This window comes from Marmota monax, unplaced genomic scaffold (assembly GCF_021218885.2).
Source record: "Marmota monax isolate L192 unplaced genomic scaffold, Marmota_monax_Labrador192_F-V1.1 WCK01_AAM20220418_F8-fsc00044, whole genome shotgun sequence".
Taxonomy (NCBI): Eukaryota; Metazoa; Chordata; class Mammalia; order Rodentia; family Sciuridae; genus Marmota; species Marmota monax.
In genome coordinates this window covers 6,662,646-6,677,738 of record NW_026695198.1, presented here as the reverse complement: position 1 = coordinate 6,677,738, position 15,093 = coordinate 6,662,646, and the positions used below count along the sequence as shown (strand labels likewise).

At 34.2% G+C, this 15,093-nt stretch overlaps 1 protein-coding gene across 4 annotated transcripts in view; it reads left to right on the top strand.

Moving 5' to 3' along the window:
* Positions 1–11,784, top strand: part of Pcmtd1 (protein-L-isoaspartate (D-aspartate) O-methyltransferase domain containing 1) — a 77,476-nt gene extending 65,692 nt beyond the window's left edge. For all 4 annotated transcript variants that reach the window (XM_058573994.1, XM_046428483.2, XM_046428485.2 and 1 more), the window contains 2 exons: positions 656–779; positions 8,591–11,784. In XM_058573994.1, coding sequence (XP_058429977.1) covers positions 656–779; positions 8,591–8,958 — 492 coding nt within the window. In that variant the 3' untranslated portion in view covers positions 8,959–11,784. The remainder of the gene's footprint in view (positions 1–655; positions 780–8,590) is intronic.
* The last annotated feature ends 3,309 nt before the right edge of the window (positions 11,785–15,093 follow it).

The window sequence follows — 15,093 nt, the reverse complement described above, 5'->3', positions numbered from 1 at the left end:
CATTTTCTTATCAATATTTTATTAAACATTTGTGCTATAAAATTTTACAAATACCAAATACAGTAATGGGCTCTTTTTTATAATGAGTTGAAGATACTAGTTCAACTTGAACAAATTACATGCTGAACTATTTTTTTTTTCCCTAGGACTGTTGATGGTTATTTGCTGAGTTGGTAAAACTCCTAGTCATTTTGTGATTGTGTTTACTTGTGAAATATCAAGCCAGGGTTAGAATTAGATTCTAATTCAATAGCATCACGGAAAAGCCTGAAGTCAACTTGTTGGTACAGTTACAAAATATAGTTTTGTTAAAATGCTTTAGCCAAATGACTGATTCTATGAGATATATATTTTGGGAGGTAATATCATGTATAGATTATGGTACCACTAGAAGATATCAGACTTAACTATAACATGCAGACTCACCTGGCCATGTTTGGATATCCCATTTGGATTGAACTATTTATCTCAAACAGCAAATGTTTTTAATTCCTTTTATATTAATTTATGATTCCTAAATGGAAGTAATGTAGTTGCATTTAACTATAAATATAGTTCTCACTGGCAATTATTCCTTTAAAACAAAAATTTGACTGTAAAGTGATCACATTACCAGAATTAAGCAATTATCTTTTTTTTTTATTCCTCTAAATAGTTAACACAGATTATGCGAACTGGACAAAATACTTGGGAAAGTAAAAATATTCTTGCTGTTTCATTTGCTCCACTTGTACAACCGAGTAAGAATGATAATGGCAAACCAGATTCTGTGGGACTCCGTAAGTAGATCTTTGAACTTTCTCACTGAATTGTCACTTAATAGTGTTAACTCATACACTTGGGATTTAATAGACTATATAATTATAAAGAATGAGTTAAATGTGCTATAATGTGTTCAGTGGACTTACTTACCATTTAAAAAAATTAAAGCCCCTACCTTGTGCAGGACATTGTGAATTGCTTTCACAGGAACATGGAAAGGGGGCAGGTCAAACCAAATGTGAACTTATTAATTATAGCTTGTGCTAGAAAGCAACTGGTTGTGAGGAAGAGTATCCACTTTAGGTGTGGTGGTAAGGAAAACCTTTCTGCTGAGGCAACATCTGATTATAACTGGAAAAGAGACTGCCATGTCAAGACTTAGTAGCAGCATTTTCTCTACAGAAAGACAAAAGACTTCAGGAAAAAAAAAAGCTTGAAGGTTCCCACTCCAGGAATAAGGTCCAGGGTGATGGAAATTCATTGGTTGGGCTGTGGAGGATGGATTATCATTGGGGAAATAGAGGAAACAGGCCAGTTTCAAGTCTTTTCTCATATCTAAGGAGAAAGCTGGATATGGTGTGGCTATTCTTTGAAGGCAGAAAAGTAGTAGACTGTGTGGGAAGTATGGGTGGGGGAAAAAGGAATCAGTTTTCCCTTGCCGTTAACTGAGTAATTCCATTACTGTTTGAAAGACTGGAGTGACATAATTTGGAAGTAGATGTAGAAGGAAAAGACATTTTCTTTTGGCCACCTATTAGGTTGGGGTGCCTGTTAGCATAAAATTGGGGTGTCAGTCACATGGGTGCAAACCTACTGTACAACAGAAGCATGAATTGAAAATCTTCAACAAAAACATGGCATTTTAAGCTATAGTTCAATGAAAATGGTTGAGAATGGTTGACTTCATAAGGGGAGAAAAGAGTTACAGAAGAGCTGTTAGAATTGGATCTATGATTCACCAAATTTAGAGATAAAACAGGAAGACAAATTAGTGAAGGGGAGAGACCAGAGAGGTAGGGGGACTAGGTTATACAGGATGTCAAAGATTAAGAAAGAAAAATTTAAAAATGGAGGGAATGCTCACCTTTCTGTAGCTAATACCATCTTGAGAAAGGAGAGTAGCATTAGTTTGGCATATATCATGGTTTTGTTAACAGCTAAGTAAAATCCTTTACCAAAAATGAACTTATTGATTTAGTTTGCTTTTATTTCATAGGAATCTGGCTTTATATTTTGTTTTCAATATATTTGTTTTTACTTTCTTTTGAGCTGTATGACTTAGGGACCTTTTAAGATGGTCTCTTAAAAAATTATATGGGGTAATATTAGTAAAGTGCTTGTCTCAGAGCCTGGTATGTAAAAATTGCTTAATAAAAAGTGATGTGGGATTTTGAGAAGATCAGTAAATTATACCTGTTTTTCCCTGTCCCAAGTTTTTACCAATAGAGAAATGATAGGGATTGAGATGTCAGCTTTGTTAGCAAGAAAACTTACTGGAAGGAAAAAGCTAGGTCTGTACCTTTAAGTTAGACAGGCTCACCCACCCAGTTAAGAGTTGGCACTGGCCATACTCCTACCATCGGAGTCTACACTTTAAATACGTACATGAGCAGAAACCAATTAGTGTGTGAAGCCTGGAGGAGCACCAGAGTCTCACGTGGTCAGCTGACTCTGTGCTGTTACTTTGATTTCATCTAGAATGAGATAAGCACTCAGTTCTAAAAAAAATTTTTGAAATGGTCATGATTTAGAAAATGTTCTCAACCATTTTTTTTTTTTTTTAAATGCTTGTTGGTTGAAGTCAGCCAAACTCTGAAAGTCAGGAGTTGTATGTTTTCTCTCATAAGTGGAAGCTAGAAAGGATAAAGAAAAGTTGGTGGAGGGATCTCCTAAAAATCCAAGGGATATCAGTGGAGCAGAGGAAAGGGATCAGGGGGAGGGAAGAAGAATGGGAAAGGGAAATACTGGGGAATAATATTGACCACAGTATATTGTTACAGCATGTGCATATATAAATATGTAGTAATCCTATTATGTATAATTATAATGCAAAGTTATAATTATAATGGAATTATATGCTTATTGATATTATATATTTTGGCTACTTATAGAAAATCCTTGAATTAAATTCTGCAAAAAATTCACATAAAATAGGAAGATTAAAAATAAGAATAATTTTTAAAAAAAGCTTATTAAAAGGGAGACTTATTCTGTTAGAAGTGTAAAGTTACTGAGCTATGTTAAATATAAGCTTCTTTCTAGTCTAGTCAAAGAGGGTACATGCTGGATGTATCCTGGGACTAGGAAAGTACCATCTAGCAGGAGAAACAGATGGCTGCCTGCACTTGTAACTGTTTACATTATGATCATTCCATAAAGTCTACTTTTAGTAGACCCAACATATTTACTATAGATAATATTATGTTGTAGTTATTAAGTACCTAATTAATTTTTTTTCTAAAAGCAGGAATAATAACACAGTAAAACTGTTTTCTACTATTTTTAAAACAGTTGATTAGTGACTAATTTATCATAACCAGATGGAAAATAATAAAAGTAGTGAAAAAATTCTCTGACACAGTTTGATTTTGACAGTGGCCTTACCTTAAGCAGCATGCATAGCACATATAAGCATAATACCTCTAGAGTCCCCTGTGGATTTTGTATAATAGCTATATTTCACTTTGTAACTGATACTGTCAAAAGAGTCAGAATTTTATCTATAGTCATTTCCTTTTTTTTTTAATGTGACAGTCTTCCAAGTTTGGTTTCTGTTAAAGAAGTTTTAATTATAAATGTAATTTTATAGTAATATAATTTAAGAATGACATGCTGTGAAAGGAGCAATTTTCAGTCAGTCATGGTGGTAAATACCTATAATCCCAGTGACTCAGGAGGCTAAGGCAGGAGGATCACAAGTTTGAGGCCAACTTCAGCAACTTAACAAGGTCCTCAGCAACTTAGTGAGACCCTGTCTCAAAAAAGGAGTGAGGCTATTGCTCATTGGTAAAGTACCCCTGGGTTAAATCCTTACCAAAAAGAAGAAGCAATTTCCATTCCCCCACATTTTAAGGGTGTCAACACAAATAACCTAAGTAGCTGATGAGACTATTATTGGTTGGGTTGAGTATTTATAATGTGAATTGTAAAATAGAAATAAATTCAGGATAAAACTGAGTGTGGATGGCTAAATTTTTAAAAAATCCATTATACCTCTGAAATACTTACAGATGAAATAAATATGTCTAAATATTATCACAATAATCTGGGGAGGGAATGGTAAGAGTATGAGGGTGTTGATGTGATGATAATAGTCATGAGGGAGAATTGGTGAAACTGAGAGCCAGGTGTACAGGAGTTTATCATACTGACTCTTCCCGTACGTATTTGAAGTTTTTGTAATAAAAAGGAAAAAAGTAATCAGTTATCAACAGCAATTTATAAAATTGAGTTAGGAACTCTGTGATTTATTTTATCAGAATACTGTAACTTCATTAAGGACCAACTGGACTCAACATAGAAAAAGGTTCAGACCTGAGTTTAGTGACTTAATATACTTAGAAGTCCTAAAATAGCATTTATATGAGCTCCATTTAAAAGTTCTTTTGAATAACATAAATACATTTAGGTAATTATCAGTCCTACCTATAGTAATATAGGTAGTAATATATAGTCCTACCTATAGTAAAAACATTTAGGTAATTCTCAGTGCTACCTATAGTCCTATGAATAGTAATATTCACAAAATGAAAAAGGTTGAAAATCACTATTTGCCAAAATTTTGTAGGATGTATGGAGATTAAGAACATTCTTTCTAATTAGGGGACATTCTATTAATTATAGGGAATTAAAATCTACAAAAAAAAAGTTAAATCCTATGCTGAATGTTTCTTAGAGCAATAAAATTGTTTATGTTGAATAGCTTATTAGAATGGAGTTGCAATTTTTACTCTGGTCCAGTAATTGTTATTCAACTTAGAAGTCATATTTGTTTCTGTGCTTTTATTTGTGTGTATGTGCAGATGAAATTCTAAAAATAAGGACATGTTATTTAAAGTTCATGGACAGAAGAGACTTTATAAATTGTGGAACTGTATAACATTGAGCTATATACATTCTTTAATAGGTCAAGCCAAAAACATCAGTTTTATGTGGTTCAACCCAAATAAAATGTTCCTTCCAATCTTTGTTGATAAATGAAAGTGAAAGTCCTGACCCCTAAGTTACTGTAAAACCTATGTTGAGCCTCCATTTTGGGGAAAAAATGGCGCTTAAATGTGTAGGTTAGAGATAACCTTAACTGTTAGTTTGAAGTGAAGGCTTTATACTTAAAATAAATTTTTATATCACAGGATTAGTATTGTTTGGTCTGTCATTCCTATCTCATAACTAGAAGCATTATAAACAAGGGAGTGTTAAGAAATAGAGGACATGGGGGATATTCAGATAGGTCTGACCAAGAATTACCTCAATGTTTTATGTTATTCAAATGAGCTCATGTTAAAGCCACCAAATTCAAGCCTGAACCTTTTTCTATGTTGAGTCCAGTTGGTCCTTAATGAAGTTACAGTATTCTGATAGTTTAGGATGGAAAGATTCTTCTCTGGATAGCAGACATTGTTGGCAGTGGAAGGAAATTATTTTGTTGTTGACAGAGAATACAGTAATGAGAGAAGTTTGAAAACAGACAGATGAGAAGGTTAATACAATTTCTATTTCATAGGTTCTTTATAATTTTAAAAACTTTAAAAAAAACAGATTTATTCTCTACCCTCTCTCCTTTTGCAGAATGCTCTCGTCTCAGGCCTCTCCTCTCCTCTTTGTGTATCCTTCCCATGTACTTTCCTCCAGCTCTTGGTCTTTGCATTTCAACCTGGGCTGCTGATTCCCATATTGCTGTCTCCAACACTGGTGTTGTACCTAAGCCTCAGGGTCAGGATCTGCTTTTAGTTAGAAATCATAAGAGTTTTCAGTCAACACCCACATTTGGGCCCCACCTCAGTCACTTAGGACCTTGAGCAAATTGTGTAACCTCTTATTATTAAGTGAGTTCTTACATAAAAACATTATAAGTGGTCACTAGTATGACATGGTAGTTATCATGATTCTTGAAATCTCCATTTTGGGAAAGAAATAGACACCTTAGGTTTAACACAAATAGAACACACTTTTTCATTTTCTTCTTTTCATCCTGTTTGCCCCTCTGATTTTGTCATGCTAGTAATATCACCAGTTTCTGCCCAGTTGCTCAGGCCATGTTTTAGTTGATGCTCCTCCCCTGTCGTCTCTGACAACCAATCTCTATCTCTATCCTATCTTCAAAATACATCTGAAATTTATCCATTTCCATTTCTTTCCAACTCTGCTGCTACTGGTCTGTCAGTGTTTGGTCATGTATGTTGATTACCCAAGTGTTCTAGCAGACATCCTGCTCCAAACTTCCATCTCTCAGACTCACCCTGTACTAGTAGACCAATTTTTTTTTTTTTGATTGAATTCCAAACCTCATCTACAGTAGCCTCCTTTCAGTCCTTCAACCTACTATGCTCATGTACCTATTAGGTCTTTGCTATTTACATGGCTATTCCTCATCTCTTTAAGATCCTGGCTCAGACATAACCTCCCCAAGTGAGACCATCATGACCACTTGGTCAAACGTAACCATTCCCCTAAGTAACTTTATATTATATGATTGCTGCCCCCCACCAAATTATGTGGTGTTCCCCTTTCTCTGCTGCAATTGTTTTCTATTTACCTATCTCCTCCCCATCTATGTAAGCACCACAAATGCCAGGACTTTTCTTGTCTAAGTCACTCACTGTGTCTAGAGGAGTTCTTAAGTTTTGGCCTATAGTTTAACAAATATATATTGAGTGAATATTGAATAACAGTCAACAATTGTAGAAGGGTAGCAAAGCAGGCTGATTTTACACATTTTAACATAAAAGGAATGACCACATTCACAAAACTAGGCAGTGGCAGAAGCAGGATTTGAACTCGGATTCGTTTATGTTTTTTCAATCTCCATTCCATATAGTAGTGGGCAGGTCCAGACCAGTTTCCAGCTGAATATGCTCAATGTGATGCTTTGGAATTATTTGCATTTCAGGTTTCATAGAGGGTTGGAAAAAGAGCTAAAGAGAGGTTTATAATGGACAGTAGGTGTGTGCTACAAGATCTTGGAATTACCTTTTAAAGTCTCGTATCACAAAGTTCAATTAAAAAAAAATTCTTATTTACTACTTCACAGTGTATCTGATAGATGATAGAATGTAAATCTGACCACTGTGGTTAGTGAGAAAAACAGGAAGTACATTGTGATCCCTGGGCAGGGTGACACGCTATGCAGGACCCAAAACCTACAGGTCCTTGAGGAGAACATGGGAAGCTGACAGTTATAATTCCTCTCTTCTGGAGCTCACAGGTTAAGGGAAAGATGGCAATATCTAAAATAGGCAGAATTTTAGACTTTAGAACCAAAAAGTTCAGAAAAAGGGTGTCCAGAAAAGAGTACCAAGAATGAAGAGATAATGAAAGTAAATGGTTTGTAATGCTGCTGAAATGAACAGGATTATGATTTTTTAATTTTTTTTTTTTTTATAAAATGGAATTTGGTGGGGGGAAGTCGTCAGATTTATACTCTATCAGACACACTGTGAAGTAGTAAATAAGAATTTTTTTTTAAATTGAACTTTGTGGTAAGAGACTTTAAAGGGTAATTCAAAGATCTTGTAGCACATACCTCTACTACCCATTATAAACTTCTCTTTAGCTCTTTTTCCAACTCTCTATGAAACCTGAAATACAAATAATTCCAAAGCATCACACTGAGCATGTTCAGCTAGAAACTGATTTACACTACTGGTCTGGACCTGCCCACTACTATATGAAATGGAGGTTGAAACAACGTAAATGAATCCGAGTTCAAATCCTGCTTCTGCCACTGTCTAGTTTTGGTGGATGGACCCAGTATCTTTATTTATTTATTTATTATGTGGTGCTGAGGATTGAACCCAGTGCCTCACACATGTGAGGCAAGTGCTCTAGAGCTACAACCCCATCCCCAGGATTATGTTTTCCCAGCCCCAGGATTATGTTTTATTTATTTTTAGACTTTGGAGAAGGATCCTTGGTAATAGTTTTGTTTCCATAAGGTTGGAAAGTAGGAGACACCAGTTTCAAGTGGGGCATAGAAAATTTATTTCTCTAAAGTACTGGGAACAGGCTAAAATATTCATTCTCTAGAAGAGTATGTGTACTAAGGGAGATAGGAGTGAAGCAGACATGAGATTGTACCAACTGTATGACGTAAAAATCAGTAACTTAAAAACTGTCTGTGGTGTTTGAGCTGCTAATGTTATTCACAGCATAACATCTACTTGCCATGGAGTAGGTCTACTTGGTGATTCACAGAAGGTAGAAGCTTATGTGAGTGTGATAGCTTTACAGTACAGACAGAGGCAACTATTCAAATGCTGCTTTTGAGTTTTGTGACCAGTTGGTCCTTTTCATGTGATACAAATGTCACCATGGGTAAAGTCTCTTTCCTGTTCTTGTCACTTTATCACTTTGTTCTCACTTACCCTGTTTCTAACCTTTTGTTTATCCTTTCAGAGGACCTTTATGTATACACATGGCAACACCACATACCCTCATGCTTTTAACCTCTCTCCATTGCCACTTTCCTTGTACCTAGAATGTAATACGTACCCCAAAACTCAGTTTTAATAGTTTTTGCTTTTTTTAAAATTTGCTAGAAAAATGTGTTTTATGTAGAAATTAACAAATGTATAATGTTTTCTTTTTTGTGCTTTTTGTTTGTTTTTAGCTCCCTGTGCTGTCAGGAATCTACAGGACTTGGCTCGTATTTACATTCGGCGCACACTTAGAAATTTCATAAATGATGAGATACAGGCCAAGGGGATTCCTCAAAGGGCTCCACCTAAGAGGAAAAGAAAGCGAGTTAAACAGAGAATCAACACTTATGTGTTTGTGGGTAATCAGCTCATTCCTCAGCCTTTAGACAGTGAGGAGGATGAAAAAATGGAAGAAGATAACAAAGAAGAGGATGAGAAAGATCATAATGAAGCCATGAAGCCAGAGGAGCCACCACAGAATTTACTGAGGGAAAAAATCATGAAGCTGCCCCTCCCTGAGTCTTTGAAAGCTTACTTGACATATTTTAGAGACAAATAACTTATATCAAAAAGAATGCCTACTGATGATTCCTTTAGTCTTGAAAATGTAGTGTTTATTAGGAGTTAAAAGAAAGAGAATTATTTGTTTCATCAGAGTGAATCATAGTGGAAAAAAATATAACTTGTTTCTCTTAGTAACAAAGATGATGTATTCAGTGATGAAAAAGAAACTCTTTTATAAAAATCTATTTTTCTTTAAATCTTGGGAAAATGCTGTTTTAACTCAGTGATTTCAAAGAGGAATGCAGCAATAGTCAAGACTTTGTGTAATATAAGTCCTTTTCTGATTCCCTACAGATTTGTAGAGGTGAGGGTTAGATTTAATTTTATATAAGTAATTGTTAAGCATATATAATCTGATTTGAATTGCAGTTGTTTGCATTTCCTCTATGAAAACTTTCTTATCTAATAAGGAAATCAAATGCTTTGTAGGCCTATTTACCTTACTTTTGTTGCAATCACTGTTGCTGAGTTGCTGTAGATATGTTCCGGGCAATATATGAGTGCAATAATAATACAAGATATTGAGTAATTTAGCTTTAAAAAACCCACAAATTTCATGAAATTTTACAGCCCTGCAGCTTTTACTTTTGAATTTATTGCCAAAAGACATGGGGAAAATACCTGCTTCTCTTATAGAGATTTTAAGAGCACAGCAAGTGAATATTAAAGTAGAAAGTATATACTTAATACAACTCAATTTGTATGGACCCTTTACATTTTCAGTATTTAAAAATAACGAGGTTATCTTAACTCAGAATTTTCAAAGGTAGTATATTTAGGATTGTTTTTCTGTAGTTCACTGTACAAAGTATTTGGTTTAAAAAAAAAATCTATCATCCTCTCTGACTATAATAGCATAGAGAAAAGAGTGAATAAGTAAGCACGAGTGATCACCACTTTCTCAGATAGCTCCGAATAGCAGGGCCAGAGCAGATGTGGTCAGCTGATGCACTTTAGCAAATGGGACTTCTAGCCTATCTGTATATTTAACTTTACAAGATAGGGATAAACTTGCCTATATTTGCTTTGGATCTTTCTAGTGTAAGAAATATTCACAGAACTTGTATGTAGACACATTTGTGTTAAAAATCTGGTTCAGAATCATAGTGTAATCTTTGGGACCTACACCATGTGCATTCAACTTCTTCCCATATTTTTCTGTTTCTTTGGTAAAATTATATATTCATTTTTGCTTAATGTTGCATACTTAAGCTACATAGTGTATCAGTGACAAAACAGGTAATTAATGCCGTTATTAGGATTTTTTTTTCCTATTAAGGCTCAGAAACACTCATTCCTTGTTAAAATGTACAATGTAATATATTTACTACTTAGTGTTAACATGGATCATGTATTTTTTAAAGGGAAAAATTTGAAATTGCCATTTATTACCACCAGCATCATATTAAAACAGTTGCTCAGATTTTCTTATGGAAACTCAAATCATTGTATAGTGAAAGACTGTTATCTCTTTACTAAGATTCAAATATTGTTTTCAAAAATCTTAGCTGTAGTAATTCCACATATCTAAAACACTTGTTTGGGGTGGGTACCTAACTCAGTGGTGGACCCCTTGACTAGCATGTGTGAAGCCCTGGGTTCTGTGCTCAGAACCACAAAAACAATAACAAGCAATTGTTTGAAATGATCTAGACACAAAATTGCCCCCAATCATTTTAGTAATGTGAAAGAAAATTTCTTGGAAGGTATTCGTTTTATACTCATGGCTGGGAAATGGAATGGGGGACTCTAAATTTTTTCTTAGATAATTATTAAACTTTTATTAAGAAATTCCCCATCTCATTTCTAAGAAAAAGAATCAGTTTTATGCTTTTGTTATCTGTTACAAATATTCATTTAATTCTTGAGTTGTTTCAGAAGTTTAATCATGAATTCCTGGTACCCACATATTTTTATCTAGAAAACCTAGGAAGAGTTTTCATCTTGTCTAATTCCCTACTCCCATTTTTTAAAAAAATTGTTATTTGAGCTGGTGCCAGATGCGTAAAAATACACATTTTTTTTTGTTGTTGTTGTTGTTGATGCTCTTACCCATTTGGTAAAATTTTTGTTAAGGATATATTTGAAGATGGACATTTTCATATTGTCTTTCATTCTGTTGACCTTAGCAAAATGTATAGTAGATTTTCATGATCACTGCTTATTTTTTTGGTCATTGAACTGTATCTTTTGTGTTCTTAAATGCATTTATTTTACAGGTATGACTTTTATCGTTGACTTTAAATAAAGAGGCAGAAATAAAATATGAAAATTCAAGTGAGAGCCTTCTTATCTATTATGCAAATATATTGGAATAAGAATATTTTGGGTTTGTGTTTTTAATGAATTCATATTTACTTGATTATAGAAAATTATGCTTTTATCAGTAGAGAAGTAGCAAATGAAGATGAAATAGAAAATGAATGTGATGGGGAATATCATGGAATTTTATAGATAAATGAGGCATTTGATTTTGCAAATGAGAAAGTAGGCCTAGAGTGGTGGCATGTTTTGCTAGTTATATAGCTAGTTGGAGAAAGGGCTTGAAATAGTATTCAGCATTAGCGAAATCCCAAGAATCTGGCAATGATACCATAACTACTGAGAAGCTAATTTAAATCTGTACTGCTTACTGGTTGATACATGTGGTTCTGATATTAATGAAAAAAACTAAAATAGCATACATAGTGATTACAATAAAATACAAAAAGCATATTGATTTCTAGCTGTTTGAGATAATAAAATTGAAACAAAGCCTGTTGAATCATTGGAAGACTTGGAAAGTCATTTTAAATAAAAAATCACATATAATTAAGCATCATTTTCTAGTGGCCTGGCATTTCTTTCTTTCTTTTTAAAAAACTTATGAATTTAGATGATCTCAATATACCTGTGGATGTAGGTGAATTATGGTTTATGGTGGTCCGTGTTTGAACATCTTTGTTCAAACTTCTTTGTGCCTATTGCCAGCTCTGAAGGATGTAGTTTTTTTTTGGTTGTGGGTGGCAGGGTAACAGGGATTAAACTCAAGGGCACTCAACCCACTGAGCCATATACCCAGCCCTATTTTGTATTGTATTTAGAGACAGGGTCTCACTGAGTTTCTTAGCACCTCGCTTTTGCTTTGGCTGGCTTTGAACTCTATCCTCCTGCCTCTGCCTCCCAAGCTGCTGGGTTTACAGGCGTGAGCCACCATGTTCAGCTAAAGATGTAGTTTTATAAAAATTATTTTAATAAAATACTCATGTATATAAAGTCTTTTTATAAAATACATGTAAAGTACCAGGAATAAGTTCAGTGTAGGTGCATGTGTACATACTGTAAGGTTGGACTATTAGCATAACCAACGTCTGTGTGCCCCTTCCCAATCTCAATCCCTCCCTTCTCAGGGATTAAATGAGATTTATCCCTCAGGGTAACTCTGTTTTTTCTGACCTTGCTTTTTGCTGTTATTTTGCCACTGGCTTGTATTTACACAACCTATATATTATTTGGCTTCATATGTGGCTATATTCATACTGTATGTATATATTCTTCTGTGGCTCTCTTATTCACTCCTTGCTACTTTTCTGAGGTTAATTTATGTTGTATGCAGTTGTGTTACACTAACAGTTCATAATTTATTCTTTGATGGACATTTTTTTGTTCCTGCAAATAGTTTACTATGAACATTCTACATGTATAGTGGCTGTGGGAGTTTTTTCTTAGATTGTACATCTAGGGATAGAATTACTACTAGATTATAGAACATACTTATATTCACTTTTACCCAGATGGTACAGATTTGTTTTCCAAAATAATGAACAATGTATGTTCTATCCAGCTATGTTTAGATTTTTTGGTTATACCACATCCTCACCTATATACACTTATAATTTTTTGCCTGTTGAGTAGTGTGAAATATCTTACAGGGACTTTGTTACTTATTAGGTAATGAGTTTTTATTTTTTAAATAATTTCAAGTATTGTTTTGATTTTAGGTTTCCTTTCTGAAAAAGGAAAACTTTGTCAGTCAAGTCTTATACGTTTTTTTCATGGGTAGTTTCTTTTTAAAGACTAACTTATAGGAGTTCTATTTGTAGCCTTGGTATTATTCCATTGTCAGTTATGTGTGTTGGAAATATGGTTTATTCTGAGCCAAATACGAGTGACCATGGACTCAAGTTACCCTGAATGGCATGTACCACTGTGGAAGAGGTTATGTGATTTATGATAATCACAGAATCAAAGTCATAAATCAGTGCATTTGGTGATCAAGTGTGGGAGCATCAGGTAGGTGGGCTTATGGCAAGGGGGGATCTCTCTTCTGTAGGTTTCAGATGTTACACTGTCTTAGCTTTAGGCCTGCTGCAGGCTAGAGGTCTGCTAAGCTTAGTGACACATTCTGAGAAGTTACATAATAGTCATCAGAAGGTTACACCTGATGCAGAAGTGAAGGTAAGTGGCTATCAAAGGGTCTGAGAAAGGCTGAGATAATAGTCTCTCAAGTTACGACATTACCTGTGTCTGCAGCGTTCTGCTTAGGCAGGGTCAAGTAGTCTGCAGGAGCTTTTAATAGACATGCAGCTTTTTCAGAGAACTTCATTTTACAGTTCCCCCTGTTGGTGCCATTTTCAGTTTTAAGTTTCAAATTCATCTTTTACACCTTCAATACAAAGATCGTGAAAATATTATATATTTTCTTGCAGAAGTTTTTATGATTTTTTTTCCTTTCACATTTGAATCCACAATATACCTGGGATATTGATCTTTGGTCAGAAATATGGTCCAGTTTGATTATTATTTTTTTCACTTGTTTGATCAATTGTTTCATGACCAATTTTTAAAGACTTTTTCCTCTCCTGTGATCTACAGTGGTAACTTGATCACAAATTAAGTTTTCATGTATTTGTGCTCGTATATAGCTTTCTTTTTTATTTTATTAGTTTATATATCCCTCTGCTAAACCACACAGTTTTATTTACTATAGATTTACCCTAATTCTTGATATACTAAGCTAAGTCTCTTCAACTTATGTTCCAGGCATTTCTCGGTTATTCTTGAACCAGTAGACTTTCATGTAATTTTATGAACAGCTTTTCAGATTACACATATACACAACATTTTTGGGATTACCTTGGAATAATATTGAATTTAAAGGTCAGATTGTGCCCCTCTTGCCAAGCTTATGATATGAATACATGAATATGGTATTCCTTTGGGGTCTTAGAGCCAAGGCTCTAAGGTCTGTCGTCTTTTGTTAGGTTTATTGCTATTCTTGTGTTCTGTTTATTAAAATGGTATTTTAGACTTTTTATTGATTTTTGTACAATATTTATATCCTTGTCTCGTGACTTTTCTAGGTTTTCTACACAGAGACTCATATCTTTAAATTTTAGACAGTTTTGTGTTGTTTTTTTTTGGGGGGGCGGATTTTTTATTTTACCTGATGTGTTTGGGACTTTCAGGACAGTGCTAAATAGATGTCTTAAACAAGAACAACCTTATTTCTTGTTTTATTAACCTTATGGTAATTTTTTAATATAAATGGCTTGATGGGTCTAAAAATGTACTTCAATTTTTCAGTGTCATTTTTTTGTCGTGGTTTTTGTTTTTTTGTGGTGCTGGTGATCAAACCCTCAACTTCATGCATGCCAGGCAAACACTCCACTACTGAGCCACATACCCAGCCCACTGTCATGTTCTATTAATGTCAATTGAGTGCATTTTTAAATTGTATTGTTCAAATCTAATATGACTTAAGTACGTTTTTGTGCGTGTGCCTACTTGGCATAGCAAAATGATACCTAGTACACTATTTTATTTTCAGCTTTTGTTGTTGCTTATGTTTTAGATGATGTTTCATATAAACAAGAGATAGCTGAATTTCTTAAAAATTTATTTGTACAATCTTACTTGATGCTTTCTATTGACATTCACTTTAAATATCACTATCAAATGAATTATTGAGCTATATGCCTACTATATTTCTTTTCTATATTCTTTGGATTATTATTTCTTCATTTTTTTTCTATTTTTATTTTGAAGTTATACTTTCCCTCCTGCTATTAGTGATTACACAACATTTTAATGCATTCACTTAATTTAATCACCTTAAATAATAGGACACTAACTCTGAGGTCATCACCTC